At 43.1% G+C, this 19,914-nt stretch overlaps 1 protein-coding gene across 8 annotated transcripts in view; it reads left to right on the top strand.

Moving 5' to 3' along the window:
* myo9aa (myosin IXAa) overlaps window positions 1-19,914 on the top strand; it is a 285,885-nt gene that overhangs the window by 202,171 nt on the left and 63,800 nt on the right. For 7 of the 8 annotated variants that reach the window (XM_070864905.1, XM_070864901.1, XM_070864904.1 and 4 more), the window contains exons 15-18: window positions 2,558-2,677; window positions 5,151-5,226; window positions 15,316-15,459; window positions 16,956-16,995. In XM_070864905.1, the coding sequence (XP_070721006.1) occupies window positions 2,558-2,677; window positions 5,151-5,226; window positions 15,316-15,459; window positions 16,956-16,995 (380 nt within the window). The remainder of the gene's footprint in view (window positions 1-2,557; window positions 2,678-5,150; window positions 5,227-15,315; window positions 15,460-16,955; window positions 16,996-19,914) is intronic. The other variant, XM_070864903.1, reaches the window with a different exon arrangement.

Genomic DNA, 19,914 nt, shown 5'->3' with positions numbered 1-19,914 from the left:
GACCAGGATCGTGGGATTATTTTCCTCGTCCCTAACTCAGGATTCTCTCCCAGATTAATTTTATTGGCCTCATTGCTGCAAGCAAACTCAGCAGAGGAACGATTGAACCTGGAACTTTGAGTCTGTATGGCTCAACATCACCCTGGGCATTCACCGAACAGGCCATGGGAGCTTGTTACTGATTGACCAGAAATTCTGCGTGCATGACCGACCAACTTACTAAAAGAATAGCAATTTAGACAACTTGTATGAATTAGTACCAAGACTAGATAGAAACATAGAAATTTATAGCGCGAATGATGTTAGACAGTATACTTGTATATTAATAAAACATTTGACAGCTGAAGTTTCTCTGATCTATGCGTTTTCAAATTTTACCAGCCGAAGAAATAGTGATTGGAAGAATTTCTTTAGACTGCTGTTCCCCTATTGTGCTGGACAGTGCCTGACTTTGGAACATCATTTAGAAACCCGAGTAGCGTTGATGTGTCCAGTGAGTTACTGAGAGTGTTGCCATGAGGGACGCGCATATTGGTTTGATACCTGGTTTCAATTCTTAATGGAATGCAGTCTCTCAATATAGTGGCTTTGAGAGACGTGCAACTTGCCATCAGGCAATGGTTAGGACAGTGATTTGTTCCACCATTTGATTTAATGTTAGAAACTGGCATTTCACTGCTTCGGGGGCTCTTTATGCAAAATTGTGCTTTTGGGAAGAATATCACACTGCAGGTGATAAGTGTAGAAATTCATGGGATGTTCTACTGCACATAATCATTTGCCCTAATGATGGCACACTCATGGCCATATGAACTACTACTTCAACTGTCCTATGTCATTTCACAAATAAGCCATCATAAAATGCACTGTGGGTGGCTGCAAAGACAAATATCAAGTTTTGAACTAAGCTGGGTGATGCATGTCTCTTACAACATAAATCATGATATACTGTACTGCCCCAGGACCTAATCGAATGCAAATGTTCAAGTCCCACAAACATTAAACTCCATCTAGTGGTGATAGACTTGAACTTGCAGCATTTCAATACATTTTATATGTCCGAAGGCATTTACAGTTGTATTTTTGAACATGTCCCCTTGGAATTTGTACAATCTGAGATTGACCTATTTCTGTAAGTCAGTTTGTGAGCGATTTATCGTTTATTGCAAATGGATGCCCATATTGCATTAGTATGATGGTTTATGTAGGCTTTGGCTAGCTATTTCTCACTTTAATCAGTGCACTTCTGCCCTTCGAGAGCTGGGGAGATTTTACAGAAAGAAGCATCATCATGCTGTGGCAGCTGGTCCGCACTCTGAATGCTCTGCCTAGTACAGCCTTGCTCTGCATAGGTCTATTCCTGCTGCAGATGTAGAACACTGCTCTTTATATCTTCAACTCTATGTAGAATAACCTCTCTTTCGTCCACCTCCTCCCTCTGTGCTTAAGATCAGCAAATTAAAATACCTTTGTGAAAACAGACAGATTCAGTAGCCTTTCCTTATGAATAACCGTACAGTTCCAATAATTTAAAACTGAAGCTGCTGAAGAAAAAAAAAACTAGTGCCCTAGTTTGAAATGTCTACACTTGATTCTGTAAATGACAGTCATAATTATGTAATGTACAATGGAAACCGAATGGCTATCGGGTTTCCTTTGTACATTCCATAATGTCTCCTGTTTTTATTCCTTTCTTCCCACCTCTCTCCTGAAGACACTGACTCGTACTTGGGAATACGGTGCCACAGCCCCTGTAACCTCGCCCAAGTAGCCATTCTTCATGTGCAAGCCCAGATGGTGAATTGTGGGAGACTTCAGCTGTGGGAGGTGTCACATTTGATCCACAGCTGATCTCCACAGATGCACCACTGTTTTGGCTATGTAATTCAGCATCTTATTGGCTTTGTTGATCCACCATCTTCATTTAAGATAGTTTCATCAGGTCTACCCGAGACTTTCTGGTGGTTGAAAATTACTCGAGTGTTGTAGCTGCTGGCAAAGACAACTGGGATCTGTAGACAAAAATTGGGGCTCTAGTCGTTTCATTTTAAAATTTTAAATGTCGGGTTTTTAGGCTGCTCTTCCGAGAAAAGGCAGTTTCAATGCCGAGAACTTCATGCAGGGCCTAGTTTATAAAGAGCCTATTAACCTAGATGGAAAGTGTTGAAAATCTTTCAGAAAATGTTTTATTTTTGTCTCTGGTTTTAAAATATATTATTAAAAACAAATCGACTCGTGTATTTCACTGCTGGTAGTATTTTGATTCGTGCTGATTTTCTTAAGTCGAAAGTCCACACCCACAGTATGTAAACTCTGCCTTTCTCTTGCACTGAAGTGCACAGAGGTTTTCTGCAGTTCATTATCACTAAATTAGATGGCAAAACGGTCTCATTTTCTAACAGCGGAATAGATATTAATGATTAAATGTGCTTCACTATAATTGTGGTGTTTGGATTCTTGTAGAAGTTTCTCAACCTTTCAAATTCCTGTCTGTTGTGAATATCTCTCTCTTGTATCTCTTTTATTTTTTTCTTTTGTTTTTATTTTGCTTCCCAAGGGCATGATGATGCTGTTCCATTCCCGGTTTTGAAAAGTGTGGATAGTTTTAGCTTTCTGCATCACCCAGTCCATCAGAGGAGTTTAGAGATTCTCCAGAGATGCAAGGAGGAGAAGTACAGTAAGGCTGCGAATCCAGCAAAACTCTGACATCCCACTCACCCACAGGAAATGCGAGTCCATTCACTCGGAGCTAGTGGTCTTCATTAACTTTATATATAATATATAAACAATAGTTACTGATCCTGCCAACTAGCTGAGGTTAACACTTCCAGTTGTGCCAATGTGAGGGCAAGGGACTGTGTTTTAAAACCATCTAACCGGGTACTTGTGGCCTCACCAGCTGCTCACAGTGGCTAATGAAGACCACTGACTTGAAGCCAAACAACACCAAAGGATTCTGGGATGTTTGTGGTTTCTAAACCACGCACTTTAATAAAAAAAGGCACATTATGTATTTTAAAAGAAAAACTAAGGGCGAATAATCCAAGTTTCTTATGTACTCCAAATGTCTTGCAGAGGACGAAATGAGAAACAGGTTGTGATATTTCTTTGCAAAAATTCTTCAGTAAACTTTCCAAGTGTGTAAACCTTAAAAATACACTTTCAGATTATTTTTTTCCACGCCTTTGCCCTGTACTTACAAGCACAGTATGAGTATACATCCCAGGGTTCTTTGGTTTTGCTGATCGAGTGAATGGTGTTGGTCTCAATGTCCTGTCTGTGTCCATTTTCCCAGCTCTCCTTTCTGTGTGTTGACTAATACTAGTTTTGCATGACCTAAGCTGGTCTCCCTGCCCGAATACTAATAATTTCAGCTGACTCTTTTAATTCCAGCCAGGCAGCACCAGTAGCAACGCACCTCATGACTTGAGTATGAAAGCATTAATTGAGGAAATGACCGACGTGGAGTGATTAGCTCTTCTCTTCTTGGAGTGTGGCAGACCCCCTGCCCGATCTGTTATCGCTTGTTTTTATGCTGATCAGCTCTGTGTGTTGCGATTCAGAGAGTAGCTTTTCCATACCGGTAGGATCAGGGCTTGAAGTCTATTTTACCATTGGTAAAATTTAATTGAAACCCGAATGACGACACCTAATAAAGAGACAAAATATTAAAACATTGTTTTCATTTGAAGTTTTAGTGTCGTATTTTAGAAATTTCCATTCAGTCTGAAACCTTGATGAGATGTGAGAATTATGCACAAAATAAAGTATGGATACCAGTCAGCAAATGAAGATCTAACTTCTCAAAATCCAATTAAGATTTCCTAGAACTAAAATAAATAGGGATATACAGGTGCTCTGTGTTTTGATGCAGCACATTGTCTCTCTTGTTAATCCCCAAGTAAATCCCATTTGTACAGATCTAGAGCTCTTTAAAATTCAAACAAATTGCCCAATTCCCAGCTGAGAAGCTGACACTGCCCACATAGCTATGCACCGAGGAGGTCTGCTTTATGGGGAGTGATATCCTGTTCCTTATTAGTGGGAAGGGATGGGTGTTCATTATTGGGAAAGGACAGACATGTATTCATCGTGGGAAGGGGTGGCAGTATGTTCATTAGTAGGAAGGGATTGCCTCCCGTTTGATATTTTTCCCCCCTAATTGTAAGCCAGCTTCTTTTGAAGTTTGTCCGGAAAGCATTAATTTGAATGTGAGCCAGGCTGGATGCCAAACTCAGATCCTCTGAGTGTTTTGATGCTGAATGGGTTTCAAAACATTTCCTCTTCAAACACAAAAGTTCAATATATCAATAAGGATTGTATGACAAAAGACTCTGTTAAATTGGTGACCAGAATTGTTGGCCAAATTTAGTGAGGTATTTTTGTTCTCTAAATTGGTTTCATCTTGGTCAGTTGGGCTCGTTAACCGTTCCAATTTAACAAAATTGGAGCGTGGAATGTACTCTTTTCTGACTTGTCCAAATCTGAGCTTTTATGCCTATTCTGTCAAGTGGGATTTGTAGGGTGCGAGTGAGAGCCTTCAGTTTGAGATGAGAATATGATTACGCTTTCTTCTGTTCACTCTGCAGCCTTTTTTCTGTTGGTACAATTAATAAAGGGGGTGGGTGGTGGGGGGGGGGGGGGGGGGTGGGGGGCGTTGATGTCCCTAAATGTTTTTGCTGCTCCCCTTGCTTCTGGTCTTGTAGCCTCATTGACCAGTGTTTTTTTGTATGAGTTTGTAATGCTTGTCCAGCACCCTGCCTTTAGCCTGTGCTTTCTATCGGTTATGCAAGAAGTATCTAAAGGTTCTGGCTGTGATTTAACTCTTCTAGGAAGATAAATAAAATCTTGCAATGCTACAGGGTATAAAACAGCAGATTCTAACACTTGCTTGAAGTATCAGAACATAATTTGACAGCTCTTTTTTTGCTTTCTGTTTTTGACATCATCGCTTGTTCCAACTCCCCACCCACCCCCCGGCTATGCCTTGTGTGCAGTGATTCTGAGTTGTACCTGCAGAGATGCTGTAGCAATACTTCAGGTTATCCCTGCTAATCTGCCTGCAGCATGCTGCCACAATGCATGCTTCACTGCTGCTGCTACTTTCTCTCTGATCAACTACCATTTTAGCACTTGTTTTGCTGTGATAGGTATTACAAGGAAAAGCCCCAGGACGCCGTTGTCTAATTTGCAAGGAGCAAACACCATCAATGACAAATCACCACGGTAAGGACTTATTTATTTGTTGGTTTAAATCTATGGCAGTGTTTTTTAATACTATCAAATGCAAGTTGTTTGCCATATCTTTGAAATATTGGTTGTTGCAACGAGAATTTTTACTGTGGGGTTCTGATGCTAACTATTGGAATGAAAATTTGAGAAACAACTTAAGATATCGCACTCCTGGAATTCAAATTTTTAAAATGTGATTCTCATCTTGATGCAGGTACACTGCTACAGCTAAGAGTATTTAATCTTATGATTAGTCATTTAAACTAAAATACGGGGTTGGGGTGGGGGGACGAGGGGGGCGGGGTGAAGAGTTGGGAGAGAAGAGATGCAATCAAATGATTTTGCTTCTAAAATGAGTTCATGGCAGTGGGTTGGACACTGGCCTCTCATCACTGGTACCTGGGTTACAATCCATGCCAAAGAGGGGAAGGCTCCTCCTCTCGCTGGCTGCAAAGGTTTGATGTGAAATGCGTTTCAGCAGTTCCCACATCTAACACTTGCTGTATCTGATCTGGGAACACTTGTTACTCACATTGAGTGGCCAGCATTCACAATCTGAGTTCAAAATTCACAAAAAAGTGAAATTTGAGAGAAATGTTTTGTGCGTCAAATGTTTAAAAGTTAGTAATTAATTGCATTAGTACTTTGTGCTTTAAGCAGTGGTCTGGAGAGCAGGAATTCTAATACAGCAGGAGTGAATGAGAAGTGATTGGTGCGTGTGAATTCTCTGCTTGGATCAGAATTGTATCTGGAGATGACTCTGCTGTTATATACGTGGTTATATATTGTATACACATCTGTACACTATTAGTGTTGGATAATAACAGGAAATGTGCAATGTGTCAGTTAATATCTGGAAGAAAAGGGTTGTGATTTTGGCTTGGACTCTTCGTCAGCATGAGTTTACCGAGTGTCCCATTTTTATATTTTTAAAGATTATGGGCTGTGTGCTGCATGAACCAACTGATGGAGTGAGCTCTGCAATGCCTCAGTTTATTTTGCCTGTCATTATCTAGAATTAGAAGGTAATGATGATCACTGTGCTTGGGTCAGTGACTTCTTAAGCCTATTGCAGAGGTGCAGCTTCAGAAAGCATATCTTGTTCCGTGAGCTCCTTATAAACTGTACATGTGACTAATTTATTCATCACACTTGGGCTGAGCCATTGGAAGTTTGAATCAGTTTTCGGGTCCATTTACAATACAGTGGAAGCAGTTCCCTTGGCACCAGATTTACATTCATTTCATCCGTGGCGTGGATTGGGCAACTACCATCAGACGGTTTGTATAGACTGGCAATGTGAAAACTGCATTGCTGGCTGATCTGGATGTCCAGAGTCAAATTAGTGGCGGAGATGCGAGTGGCTGCAGTCGTGTCCATTTACCTCGGCCACCACTGATGCTTACTGTTGGAGATATACAGGTTTGGGAACCTCTTCTGGTACTGGCACCTTGGTCATTGGTGCTTAAGGCTTCTTCAGAAGGTGTACTTGCCATCGAAGGCAATCTTGCAAAGAAAAGGGAGTGTAATGTTTAACCAGTTTGGCATTAACTAAAAAGCACAAGGCTTGGAAAAAAAACTGGATGTGGAGCAGCAAATGTGGGTAAATCCTGATCAACTTTGAAATACTAGCCAGCTTTCATGTATGATTGCCGCACCAAACTCTACAGGAAAAACTCAACATTCATCACATAGAACATAGAAAATAGGTGCAGGAGTAGGCCATTCGGCCCCTCGAGCTGCACCACCATTCATTAAGATCATGGCTGATCATTCCTTCACTACCCCTTTCCTGCTTTCTCTCCATACCCCTTGATCCCTTTAGCCGTAAGGGCCATATCTAACTCCCTCTTGAATATCTCCAATGAACTAGTATCAACAACTCTCTGCGGCAGGGAATTCCACAGGTTAACAACTCTCTTAGTGAAGAAGTTTCTCCTCATCTCAGTCCTAAATGCCTTCCCCTTATCCTAAGACTGTGTACCTGGTTCTGGATTTCCCCAACATCAGGAACATTCTTCCCGCATCTAACCTGTCCCATCCCGTCAGAATCTTTTATGTTTCTATGAGTTCCCCTCTCATCCTTCTAAACTCCAGTGTATAAAGGCCCAGTTGATCCAGTCTCTCCTCCTGTCAGTCCAGCCATCCTGGGAATCAGTCTGGTGAACCTTCGCTGCACTCCCTCAATAGCAAGAACGTCCTTCCTCAGATTAGGAGACTAAAATTGAACACAATATTCCAGGTGGGGCCTCACCAAAGCCCTGTACAACTGCAGTAAGACTTCCCTGCTCCTATACTCAAATCCCCATGCTATGAAGGCCAACATACCATTTGCCGCCTTCACTGCCTGCTGCACCTGCATGCCAACCTTCAAGAACTGATGAACCATGACACCCAGGTCTCGCTGCAGCCTCCCCTTTTCCTAATCTTCTGCCATTCAGATAATATTCTGCCTTCGTGTTTTTACCCCCAAAGTGGATGACCTCACATTTATCCACATTATACTGCATCTGCCATGTATTTGCCCATTTGCCTAACCTGTCCAAGTCACCCTGCAGCCTCTTAGCGTCCTCCTCACAGCTCACACCGCCACCCAGTTTAGTGTCATCTGCAAACTTGGAGATATTTAACTCAATTCCATCATCTAAATTATTAATATATATTGTAAAGAGCTGGGGTCCCAGCACCGAGCCCTGCGACACTCCACTACCATTCTGAAAAGGACCCGTTTATCCTAACTCTCTGCTTCCTGTCTGCCAACCAGTTCTCTATCCACGTCCGTACATTACCCCCAATACCACGTGCTTTAATTTTGCATACCAATCTCTTGTGTGGAACCTTGTCAAAAGCCTTTTGAAAGTCCAAATACACCACAACCACTGGTTCTCCCTTGTCCACTCTGCTAGTTACATCCTCAAAAAATTCCAGAAGATTTGTCAACCCTTTCATAAATCCATGCTGACTTGGTCCGATCCTGTCACTGCTTTCCAAATGCGCTGCTATTTCATCCTTACTGATTGATTCCAACATTTTCCCCAGTTCTGATGTCAGGCTAACCGGTCTATAATTACCCGTTTTCTCTCTCCCTCCTTTTTAAAAAAAGTGGTGTTACAGTAGCAACCCTCCAGTCCATAGGAACTGATCCAGAGTCGATAGACTGCTGGAAAATTATCACCAATGCATCCACTATTTCTAGGGTCACTTCCTTAAGTACTCTGGGATGTAGACCATCAGGCCCTGGGGATTTATTGGCCTTTAATCCTGTCAATTTCCCTAACACAATTTCCTGCCTAATAAGGATATCCTTCAGTTCCTCCTTCTCACTAGACCCTCGGTCCCCTAGTACATCCGGAAGGTTATTTGTGTCTTCCTTTGTGAAGACAGAACCAAAATGTTTGTTCAATTGGTCTGCCATTTCTTTGTTCCCCATTATAAATTCACCCGAATTCGACTGCAAGGGACCTACGTTTGTCTTCACTAATCTTTTTCTCTTCACATATCTAAAGAAGCTTTTGCAGTCAGTTTTTATGTTTCCGGCAAGCTTCCTCTCGTACTCTATTTTCCCCCTCCTAATTAAACCCTTTGTCCTCCTCTGCTGAATTCTAAATTTCTCCCAGCCCTCTGGTTGCTGCTTTTTATGGCTAATTTGTATGCCTCTTCCTTGGATTTAACACTATTCTTAATTTCCCTCGTTAGCCATGATTGAGCCACCATCCCCGTTTTATTTTTACTCCAGACAGGGATGTATAATTGTTGAAGTTTGTCCATATGATTTTTAAAGATTTGCCATTGCCTATCCACCGTCAACCCTTTAAGTATCATTTGCCAGTCTATCCTAGCCAATTCACGCCTCATATCCTCAAAGTTACCTTTCCTTCAAGAGGGAAGTTTCTTCCACTACTGGTGCTGACAATTGCCACTGAACTGAAAGGAACGCTTGTTTGCTGCAGACTGCAGCTGACTTGGAATCAGTGAACTTTTTACATTAAAAGCAGGAACAATAATTTTTGAGTTGGGTGGGAATAACCATTTTCTTTTAGTTTTGAATGCTGGGTTGTTTATTTTAAACTGTGGCAAACGATAGCACTTTTATATTTTGAAACTTGGTTAGCATAGAGTGGGAGGACAGGACGTGCCATACAACAGCAGTGACTGATGTCCAGGAGTGAAATGTCGGGGTGTTTGAATGTACACTGCATCGACAAGGCCAATGATGCACAGCTGCTGCTGCCTTTTTTTCAAGGGTCTTAACACTTTCTTTTGGTGGGTGTGGCGATGCTGGCAAGGCTGAATTTATTGCCCATCCCTCATTGGCTCCTAATGCCCTCTAGGCAATCATATAGTGTGGGCTGGATCCAAATATAGGCCAGCTTGCTTCGTTGAAATACATTATTGAAGACATTAGTTGTATTTTTCTGACCACTTTGGTCATTCTCCAGCACTATAAGCACTACATGACCATATTCCTATACAGGGTTACCTGTATAATCGAACGCAGGGAAAATCAGCCCGAGGTCACCGTTTCTGATCATTATCCAGTTAGTGCTGCTGGGAGGTGCTTGTGTGTAGCTATCAGTTGAACACAGGATCACTTTGGCATTGATGGTCTCCCATAGTCAAATAGCCTGCATTGCAACTGACGAGAGAGAATAATGGCTATCCCGATGAGGCACCCAGTGTCCATGGAACTGTACCCAAGCTAAGCTGACAGCTCCAGAAAAGCAAGAAAGAAAAAATAGGATTCAGGATGATGCTTTAATGCAGCATGCCATCGAGGTTGCCGCAGGGGCAGAGCTGAAATAATGCAGTATTTCAGTCGAATGAAGAACCTGTAGACCAGTTTCACACGCAGTCCTGACATTGAATTATCTACTAGCTCATAGGACTTGGTGATACATTTTTAAAGTTGATGTTAATTATTGAAACTAGTTCTACACTTTATACCGATCTATTTGGCTTGTTGTACAATCTACAGCAACTAGGTCAAACCTACTTGCTGCAGTGTTCCCGAACGGTTGACGGGGAAGTATTTGTGAGCTGGTAAGTTCAGACACTATGACCTCAATAAATGCTGGATCAAGATTTTCAAATGGGGGTCAGAGTTCATGTTGGCAAATACGGATGTCCGGATTTCTCTGAACGCTGTGGAGTTTTAATTCTACCACCTGCGTGTTTTTTTTTTTAGTAGGTTTCCTGCCCAGAGGCCAGGCTGATTGGGAGGCTTGGCTATCTGTTGGGCGGGGAACGCTGCAGAAGAGGCCATAACCCAGTCGCTGGTCGGTTTCCTGCTCGTCAGGGTAGAGATTGTAAAGGGGGGCTGAGTAAAGCGTGGTTGGAGAGAGATTGGGGCAGAGAAGGTGGAGTTGGGTCGGTGATCGCGGGGTGGTGGTGGGGGAGGGGGCAAAGAAGGTGGGGTTGGGTCGGTGATCGTGGGGTGGATCGGAGGGGAAACACTCCTCCCCCTGGCTCACAAGCAGTGCTGGAAAAGCACTTAACCTGTGCCACGGATTAGTCTGTGCCTTCCTTTAGCTGCTGGGTTTCCCATGGTCCAGGAAACCTGGCAGCATTAAAGCTAGAAGAGAGAGAAAATCTGAGGCACGCAGCCTCATGAAAACATTTAAATTAGCCACCTGTCTCCTGGGAGCAGGTTGGTTGTTCACCTCCCCCATCCTCCCTCAGTTAAAACTGGAAGAGGGCGGGTTGGATTCGCGTTTGAGATTTTTAACATTTTAACATCCCACCCGACCCAAATTGCCCCCAGTGATGGAGAACGTTCCACAAATCAGTATTGATTAGAGATTCTTCATTATGGGAAAAAAACTTTGATCGTGTCACAATACTTCTGACTGGATTGAGTATTGTGCAGCTGCTGCACCTGCAATTCTGTATCACGTATTCCTCCTTGAGCTTTTTAAAAACATATGTAGTTTTAAACTTTTAATTGGCTCAAGTTGAGTTTTGAATTTGACAGCCAAACCAGACCATTGGTTTGGCTCAACCTTGAGAATCTCTGGCTGCCCTCCCTTTAGTGTTTGTACAGTCTGCTCCACTTAACAGCATATTGGTTTATACCCATTAATGTATTTTTAAGCCCACAGATTCCGCAGTCCACAACTCGGATAGCTTGTTCTATTCATAATATATGCAATATTCAGCCTGCCCCTACACCAATTGCCCCCCACCCCCCCCCCCCCCCCCCGCCTTTCCATGAATGTGCTGGCCTTGTAGTGGGCTTTAGTTTCACGGTAGCCATTATTGTGTGAACCTGAACAGTGAGTGTCAATGGTAGGGGCCGTCACAGCCAAGCCCTGACCCTGTCTTCACCCAACGTCCACATAAACTGCTTTTTAAAAACTTTATTCATGGGATGTGGACATTGTTGGCAAGGCTGGTATTTATTGCCAACCCCCAATTGTCCTCTTTTCCTTCCCTCCCCCCCCCCTCCTTCCCTGTGATCACTGACCCTTCTTGAACTGCTGCAGTCCTTGTGGTGAAGGAATTCCCACTGTGTTGTCAGGGAGGGAGTTCCTGAATTTTGAAATGAAGAAGAAACAGCCGACATATTTCCAAGTCAGGATGGCATGTTGCTTGGAGGGGAATGTGGAGGTGGTGGTGTTCCCATGCACCTGCTGCCCTTGTCCTTCTAGGTGGTAGAGGTCGCGGATTTGGGAGGTTCTGTCGAAGAAGCCTTGGTGAGTTACTGCAGTGCATCTTGTAGATGGTGCACACTGCAGCCAAGGTGCGCCGGTGGTGGAGAGAGTGAATGTTTAAGCTGGTGGATGAGGTGCCAATCAAGTGGGCTGCTTTTTGTTGGGTACTGTGGAGCTTCTTAAATGCTTTTATATTTTAACTTAGACTCTGCGTGTCTGAAAGCTGGCTTCCGATGTTAACTTGTTTTCTAAAGGCTAACCATCCAGATGAAACTGTCTCCTGGAATCTGAATGAAAAGAACAATAAAGAAGTCGATACAGTTGCACTTTCCATCACAGGTTATAGAATAGCGATCAGGAGCTCGGTCGGACCTTGGCTGATCGATTTTCTTCCCACTTTTCTCAAACCCAAGGGTACTGAGGCCAATTAACAACATCTCTACTGCTGCCCTAGGTGGAATCAATGAACTGTGCACAGACTGAGCCTGTGACCTTCCAGGTCTGTATGGCTCGCTGCCTTAATCAGCTGAGCCATTTGGGATGTATGCTGTGCTCAAGCACAGAGCGCATGTGTGTACAATTCTCGTAAGTACAGTCTGCATTAAGGGTGTCTCTTGAGTCTGAGAGACCATCAAAGCTGAAGTTTTCCTGGCAGTGAGACCATTGGTATATTTCAATGTCGTTTTAGCATCGGCCTGATTGCCTCTAAATCAATATCTGGTTAATATTTGTCAATCTTCACCACGTCTAACCCAGTTATAATAATATTGGTTTTGGCCCATATTGCACTTGGGGCAGTTTTTTAAAATGGGGTCAGAATGTAAAAAAAAATCTTGCAGCTGCATTATTCAGCCTGCAGCAGTTACCTGGAAAATTTGATCGCAGCAACATCTGAAATGAGGGAGCTATGATTCATTTCCTTTGTGCTGTAGGTGCAGACCCTGGGTGTTTGCAAATGATTAGAGACTGTGGATGGAGATAAACTTGAGGCAGATGCTGTCGGTGTAATGCAATCTCATTGCATTGCAAATTTATTTCTAAAATGTGTGCTTAACATCTTTAGTGAAGAGATGCATGTGCGATTTGCCATGCGCCCTTTTAGTTGCTTCGTAACCCTGAAATGCCCATAGCTGCTTCCTGTATGATTTCACTCTGAAAGCATGGGGTCGTGGGGGGGAGGTTACCACCAGGTGAATAGAGTAAGTCTCGGGGGTTCCTTTCTCCCAACTATTGCAGCTATGAGAAACCTCCTTATTTTGTGCCAAAACAGATTCGCAGTAAAGTCTGCACATACCAGGGAAAGATGCATTTCTCTTCACTTTAGATGACAAATTGACCATGTTTGTTCAGACAGCAGACTGATGTCCTGGAGAAGTAAACTGTATAATATATAGTCGGGTATCTCTGGTGGATCCCTCATGTTACTGATCACAGATAACAATGAGGGCGGAGAAGTGAGACCCACACACACTTAGGGGAGGGGAGGTGCTGTCACTTCACACACACCAATGAAAATAGCTCTTTTAAGATATTTTGTATTGCTCTCTCTTCCCTGCTTTTGTATCTTTCCTTCTGCCTGCTTTATTTTTTGAGCTTTTCCTCCCAATTTAGTTTTTTTAAATCCGTTTTTCCCCTTTCTCCTTCGCGCCATGTACTCTTTCATCCTGCGATTTGATTTTAGTTTTCTTTTATTGTTTTTCCTTTTTTGCTGTTTGCAGTTTTTCTTTGTGTCTCACTTTACAGACCTGATTGGCTCTGAGTCCTGGAGTAAGGGAAGCCTGTGTCAGGTTGGCTCATGAGCCACTAGTTTATTCTGTTCCACAGCATCAAACTGTGGAGCTCCCACTCTCCTGCAGTCTTCCCTTCCTCCTGCATGTTCGGGCTTCAAACCCAAGCTTGGCGTCACATGAACACAACGTTTTGATTTAACTGGACTCTCCGACTGTCTTCAGCCTCGGCACTGTCTTGCTCCATGGGGCTTGCCCTTTACCTGGGTTTCTCAGTTTGATTGGCAAAAGAATTCGAGGCGACATGAAGTAACGAGTGGTTAGGATTTGGAATGCACGGCCTGAGAGGGCGGTGGATACAGATCCAATTGTAGCCTTCAAAAGGGAATTGGATAAATACTTGGAGAAACAATTGCAGGGATATGGAGAAAGAGTGGGGGAGTGGGACTAACTGGATTGCTGTTGAAAAGAGATGGGGCAGACTTGATAGGCTGAATGGCCTCTTTCTGTGCTGTACTGCTCTATGGTTCTATAAGTAGAATATTGAGCAGGATTTGAAGACCAGAAAACTTTGATCTTTTTCTATTAAATATTTCTATTGTGATTCCAGTTGAGGGACAGAACTTATTTCTCACTCATTTCAGCTTTTTTTGTCTGTTCTTATGATGCGACATTTCTATTGTATAGACTCATGAGGAGCTGCTTCAGGTTATCAATAGTGGACTTTTAATAGTGTCTCTTTTTTTAAAAAACGAAGATCTGAAGACTCCTATTTAAATACACGTGCATGGCAGACATGATACTGGACACTAGGCTGGTTAAATTAAAGTGGAAAATGTAAAGCAGACCGATCTGAATAAAGACAGCTCAGAGCATCAATAAACCTTGGTACAATGCTGGCTCCGCTTCAACAAGTATTGTGCATGGAAGTAATTGTATTCCTTCCAATGAGAATTATTACAAAATTATTTCCATTCATTCAATTAACTTTTTCTGGGATTTGTAACTTCAATACTGTGTGACCGTTGCTAAAGGCAGTGAAAGAAAGGCCGCTAATCACTGAGTGAGCAGAGGCTAGATCAAGGCTGATATTGAATGGCGGAGCAAGCTCCAGGGGTCGCATAGACGACTCCTGATTCTAATTCTTATATGTTTTGACAGTCTGGGTTTTTGTGTCTCAACCACTGACATGCAGCAATCTTAGTCTTCCATTCGAGGGAAACAATGAAACAAAGCAAAATTCTACGGATGCTGGAAATTTTGAACCAAAAACAGAAAATGCTGGAAATACTCAGCAGGTCAGGCAGCATCTGTGGAGTGGAGAGAGAAACCGAGTTTATGTTTCAGGTTGATGACCCTTCGTCAGAACATTAACGAAGTAATCGCAAATTAATTGTTGTTGCTAAACTTGTATAACGTATTGTGACTATACAGTATAGGAAAAATCACAGTTGAAACAATAGACAATGCCATGCAATGCACTTCTTGTGTTACAGGATTTGAAAGAGAATGCATTTACATTTTGTATGGGACCTGTTCTTGGAACCTAAGCTAATTCTGATGAAGGGTATCTAGCCAAAGTGTTAACCTGCCTTTCATCATCCTGATAATGATGAACCTGTTGTGCATTTCCAGCATTTCCTGTTTTTATTTAGGTCTGTGGTTTTTCTTTTTAACCAAGACATTTCTCTCCTTGTTTTACACAGTGATCTGCACGGGACGAGCTGGAATGGCAGAACAGGGGTCCAGCCTGCAAGGCTTCCCTCTGGCCATTCCCTGATTGATGATGAGGGGATTTTTCTGAGTTCTGCTAGCACTAAGCTGTTGGAGAGGGCTCACGGCATCCTGATGTGAGTATTTCAGCTTCTGTAATCTTCCTAGAAATACAAACAGCCTTCAGGCACGGAAAGGCATACTTTGCAGACTTTCATATAAATACATCTGAACATTTAATGAAAGGATATTATTTATAGTGTACATTTGAACAGATGAAGTTGCTGCCGTGTAAATTAAATATCGGCTAAAATATATTCGAGGCTGAGATAGATAGATTTTTGGAGTCTAGGGGAATCGATGGCTATGAAGGACTCAAATCCCAAAATGTGCATGTTTGAAAATAGAAAGTTGCTTTTTTCTACATTTTACATTATTTATTCTTTTTGAGCTGTAACATTCCTATCTATCTCCGTCCTTTCCCTGTTTAGCTTTGGTGTTGCCAAGAGGTGGTAGCCCGGGTCATCAGATGGTTTTCAGGCTGCAAGGACATCAAACTTCTCTTGGTCTGCAGCCTGACAACCCATGACACCAGATTGACAGTGCCTTGAGTTTTCTGTTATGTTCCTTTTCTACATTTCTCTGAATTTATTGACTTACTGGCACATTATTTCTATAGCATTAATAATAAAAACGATTCCTGCAATAATGGGTCAAAGAAGCGGGTAGGCAGTTAGAATGACCACAGCAACTTGTCTCCTCCCATCCTGCTGTTGCAAGTTTAACCTACTCTTCTGAGCAGGTGAGCAGGACATCCGCCAGAAGGCAGCGTGGTCCCTCTTTAAATAGCCAGACTGAGCTCCAATCATGTCATTGGGGCCTCCGACTGCAATTTTAACCCAAGATCAATGAGGGGAATTTGTGGCGGCTTCCATGCCAGGCCACGCTGGTGACAAGCGAACCTGGGCAGGAGGAAGCCGAGCAAGTTACGTTACTTTTTAATTTTTTTTTGGTTTCCTTGTGGGCCAGGAGGATCAGCAGTGCCTCCCGTATCCTCATTTTCGCTCTCTTCCCTTCCTCCCACTGGCCCGTGAAGCCCTTCCGACCTCCTCCTAACCTGAGTGCAGAGGACCATTGCTTCGGGTCCCGAGCAGCAGCCCGCTGTCGGATCAAATTCCATTCCCAGTCGCCGACCAGCTATCATTTCTCACTGGTTTCAGGAAGAAGGCTGACGAGGCCCATGCAGATGAGGACTGGGAAAATCTCCCGGAGCTCGCTGCAGAGTATTGGGCAGTTTTCCATCCGCCTCGGCCCCCGTCCGAATGACTCTCATCTGGAGCTAAAATTGGGGCTACTCTCCTTTGGACAGCTGGCACTCATTTGGAAATTAGAACAAGGGGCTTCCTTAAATTATGGTGGCCTCTGGGGGTGCATCTATATTTGGATCCTTGGGAGTGTGTTGATATTTACAGATGGCCTTTATACAGAAAAGTTTGCTGATGACTAACCTGAGAAGTGTGTGATTGAAGAAACCCATTGGAGCAGTTTGTTTTAGTACCACTGACTGCTTGTTGCCGCAGTGGCAACATTGAGATGTGCTTGCTGCATAACCCCTATTGTGTTCTTTCACTAGGAGGAATAGGAACTCCAAACCCAAGCCTGTTCTGCCAAAGGTGAGAATGTCAACCCTTCATCTTTATCTTTCTCCGTACGAGTTGAATCAGCCCCTTTTCCATGTTTTCAGCATAAAATTATAAGTTGTGCTCTCTAATACTCATTATTGTATTTCGTGCAAATGCCATTCTATTTGCTAAAGTGACTATTCAGTGACATTTTTTTTAATTTCAAATTGGGCAATAAGATTTTGTTCCCCAGTTTTTCCCCTCGAGCTCCTTCCCCTTTGAAGACCCTGACTCTTGTGGGGTACAGTGCAGGCACCACCACTGGTACTTCACCCAAATATCTATTTGTGAACCCAAACAATGAGTTTCAGCAAGCTATTCATACATAGGAATAGGAGGAGGCTATTCAGCCCCTCGAGCCTGTTCCGCCATTCAGTGAGATCATGGCTGATCTGTGACCTAACTCCATCCACCCGCCTCGGCTCCATATCCTTAGCGAGCAAAATTCTATCGAGCTCCGATTTAAAATTATGAATTGAACTCGCAGCTACTGCTCTTCGTGGGAGAGAGTTGTACACTTCCACTACCCTTTGCATGAAGACATTTTTCCTAACTTCTCTGCTGAATGGCTTGGCTCTGATTTTGAGGTGTGTGACCCCTTGTCTTGGCCTCTCCCACCAGCGGGAAAGGTTTTTCTCTCGACCCCATCAATTCCTTTCAAAATCCTAAAAATCTCAATCAAAACACCCCTTAATTAGGACATACAAGCCTACTTTATGTAATCTCTCCTCATAATCTAACCTTTGGTGCCCTGGTAACATTCTGGTGAATCTGCTCTGCACTGCACTTCCTCCAAGGCCAGTATACCTTTTCTACCAGAACTGTACACCGTACTCCAGATGTGGTCTAACCAGGGCTTTGTATAGCTTTGTAGCAAGTTAGATTTCTGAAATCTGAATAATTTTTCACTCACTAAAAAAAATATCATTTGATCTTCAGCTGGAGAAAATGGACCTTTTTTTAAATGATAAACAGATTGATTTAAATCTGGACTCAGTCAGTGGGATGGGAGAAGCTAAACCAAATGGTGAATTGTCGGAGATGAATGATGAATGCACTGTTATTTATGAGCTGGCGAGGTGCTTCTCCCCTTTTAGTTTAGTTACCAAAGATGGAAACTAACTGGCTAGCTGGTGAGTGGAATTTTCCAGACCTGCCAGCACTCTGTATCCATTCTGCTCAACTGGACTGATGTCTCCTCAATCTAAACCTAGTAATGGAAACCAGGCGAATTAGTACTTGCACCGGATTTAATGAGTTATACATAAATTGTCACTGGTTAGGTCAGGTGTGCATGACATGCCTGGGGTTTGAGAGGTGGTGATCCATGAACAGCCTCACCGATGCAGTTTGAGTTGGATTTAACATTGTTGCACTACACTTTGCATGGTGCCCATCATTTTCCAGTCTGTTTGTAACAGTGGATCTGCAAAATGCTGGCAATTGAGATTCTGTTACCTGTGCATTGCAGAGAGTGTTTCAGGGCACTAGTGATAACTTGGGGAACAACTGCAAGGTTCCACTTGCACAGTTGATAAAAACTACAATAGTGACCTTCAAATTCGCACCCTCTGTTTGGGGAAAGGTCTGTGCAAAGCAGCAATGCAGAAACAATTGCAGTGGAACAGAATGGTGTCCTGCAGCACCTGGCACTACCCGAGGCAGCTGTTGTTCCCTGGGTACAGTGCAGGGTAATGATGGGGCTCCGTGCCGCCAGAGACACTATCGACACCTTGTTACATTACTGGTGTCAGAGGTGATATTGCCTTATGCAGCATTGCAACATGAATGCAGCTTAATTTTCATTTGCTTTGTGAGTATTGAGTATCTTTTATAGCAATACCAATTGAATAATTTTGAATGGGATCAGTTCACTTGCAACATTTTAACCTGCTGGGACAGAGGGCACACCCATACCACATACTTGGTATCTTGGCTCCACTGCTATGTAAGCTACAAGTGACTGACCTAAAACAGTGCCCCACCCTAACTTCACACACGACTCTGCAGCAGGCTGTGTGTCAGAGGCACTTGTGTATTTGTAAGTCCATTTCAAAGCTTGACTTGAATATGATCAGCCTGATGACTCAGTGTTATTCCTTGCGGCTTAATCGCCACCCCCTCACTTGGCGATTGATATGCGTATGATCTCGGAAGGCTGTAAAAAAAAAACACATTTACATTATTTTCTTAAAGCGCCTATGTATTTTTTTCAGCAACTTCCTCCCTACTTCTGAAGGTGCTTGCCCTTGCTGTAGTACCATTCCACGCTGCTGGCTGCTAGTACCCTCCCACAGTTGCCTTTCTTCATGGATGACCCCACATAGTGTATGTTGGGTGTTGAGAAACACCACAGCTGAACTCTATCATATTCTCTCCTGATAACTAACGTGCACTTTCCAGTACGAGTCCTCTACCCAGATAGGGGTTAGAAAATTCAGCACACTGGGGTCTGAACTTGGCTCAACATCGCACCAAAGATACCATTGTTCCAATCAACAAAGTTGCTATTTGTCCACATTAGACCCGTGATGGAGTGTTGGGTCCCAGCACTGCAGGTTGCTCGACTCTGCCTGAGTGGTGTCTCTAATCACTTCTCTGAGAACATGGGAGGGAACACAGACACCATGGAGTGCGAGTAATCTCACCTAATGGGAAAGATGACCTGGAACAGCCTCGCTCTTGTAGTACAGACCTATAGTTAGGCCACAATTGCAATATTGTTTTAAGTTTTGGGCCCCTTACCTCCAGGATGGATGTCAAAGTCAGAAGAGGGTATAGAAGAAACGTACTTAAGATGTTGACAGAGATGTGAGGCTTTTGTTAAAAGAAGCAACTGGGGAATCTGGGGCTCTTTTCACAACAACAGAGCAAAAGACTAAGAGGAGATCTCAAATTACAAGGGGTTTT

This window comes from Pristiophorus japonicus, chromosome 21 (assembly GCF_044704955.1).
Source record: "Pristiophorus japonicus isolate sPriJap1 chromosome 21, sPriJap1.hap1, whole genome shotgun sequence".
In the NCBI taxonomy this organism is placed as follows: domain Eukaryota; kingdom Metazoa; phylum Chordata; class Chondrichthyes; family Pristiophoridae; genus Pristiophorus; species Pristiophorus japonicus.
Note: the sequence above shows the minus strand (reverse complement) of the source record. Positions and strands in the feature narration are given on the sequence as shown.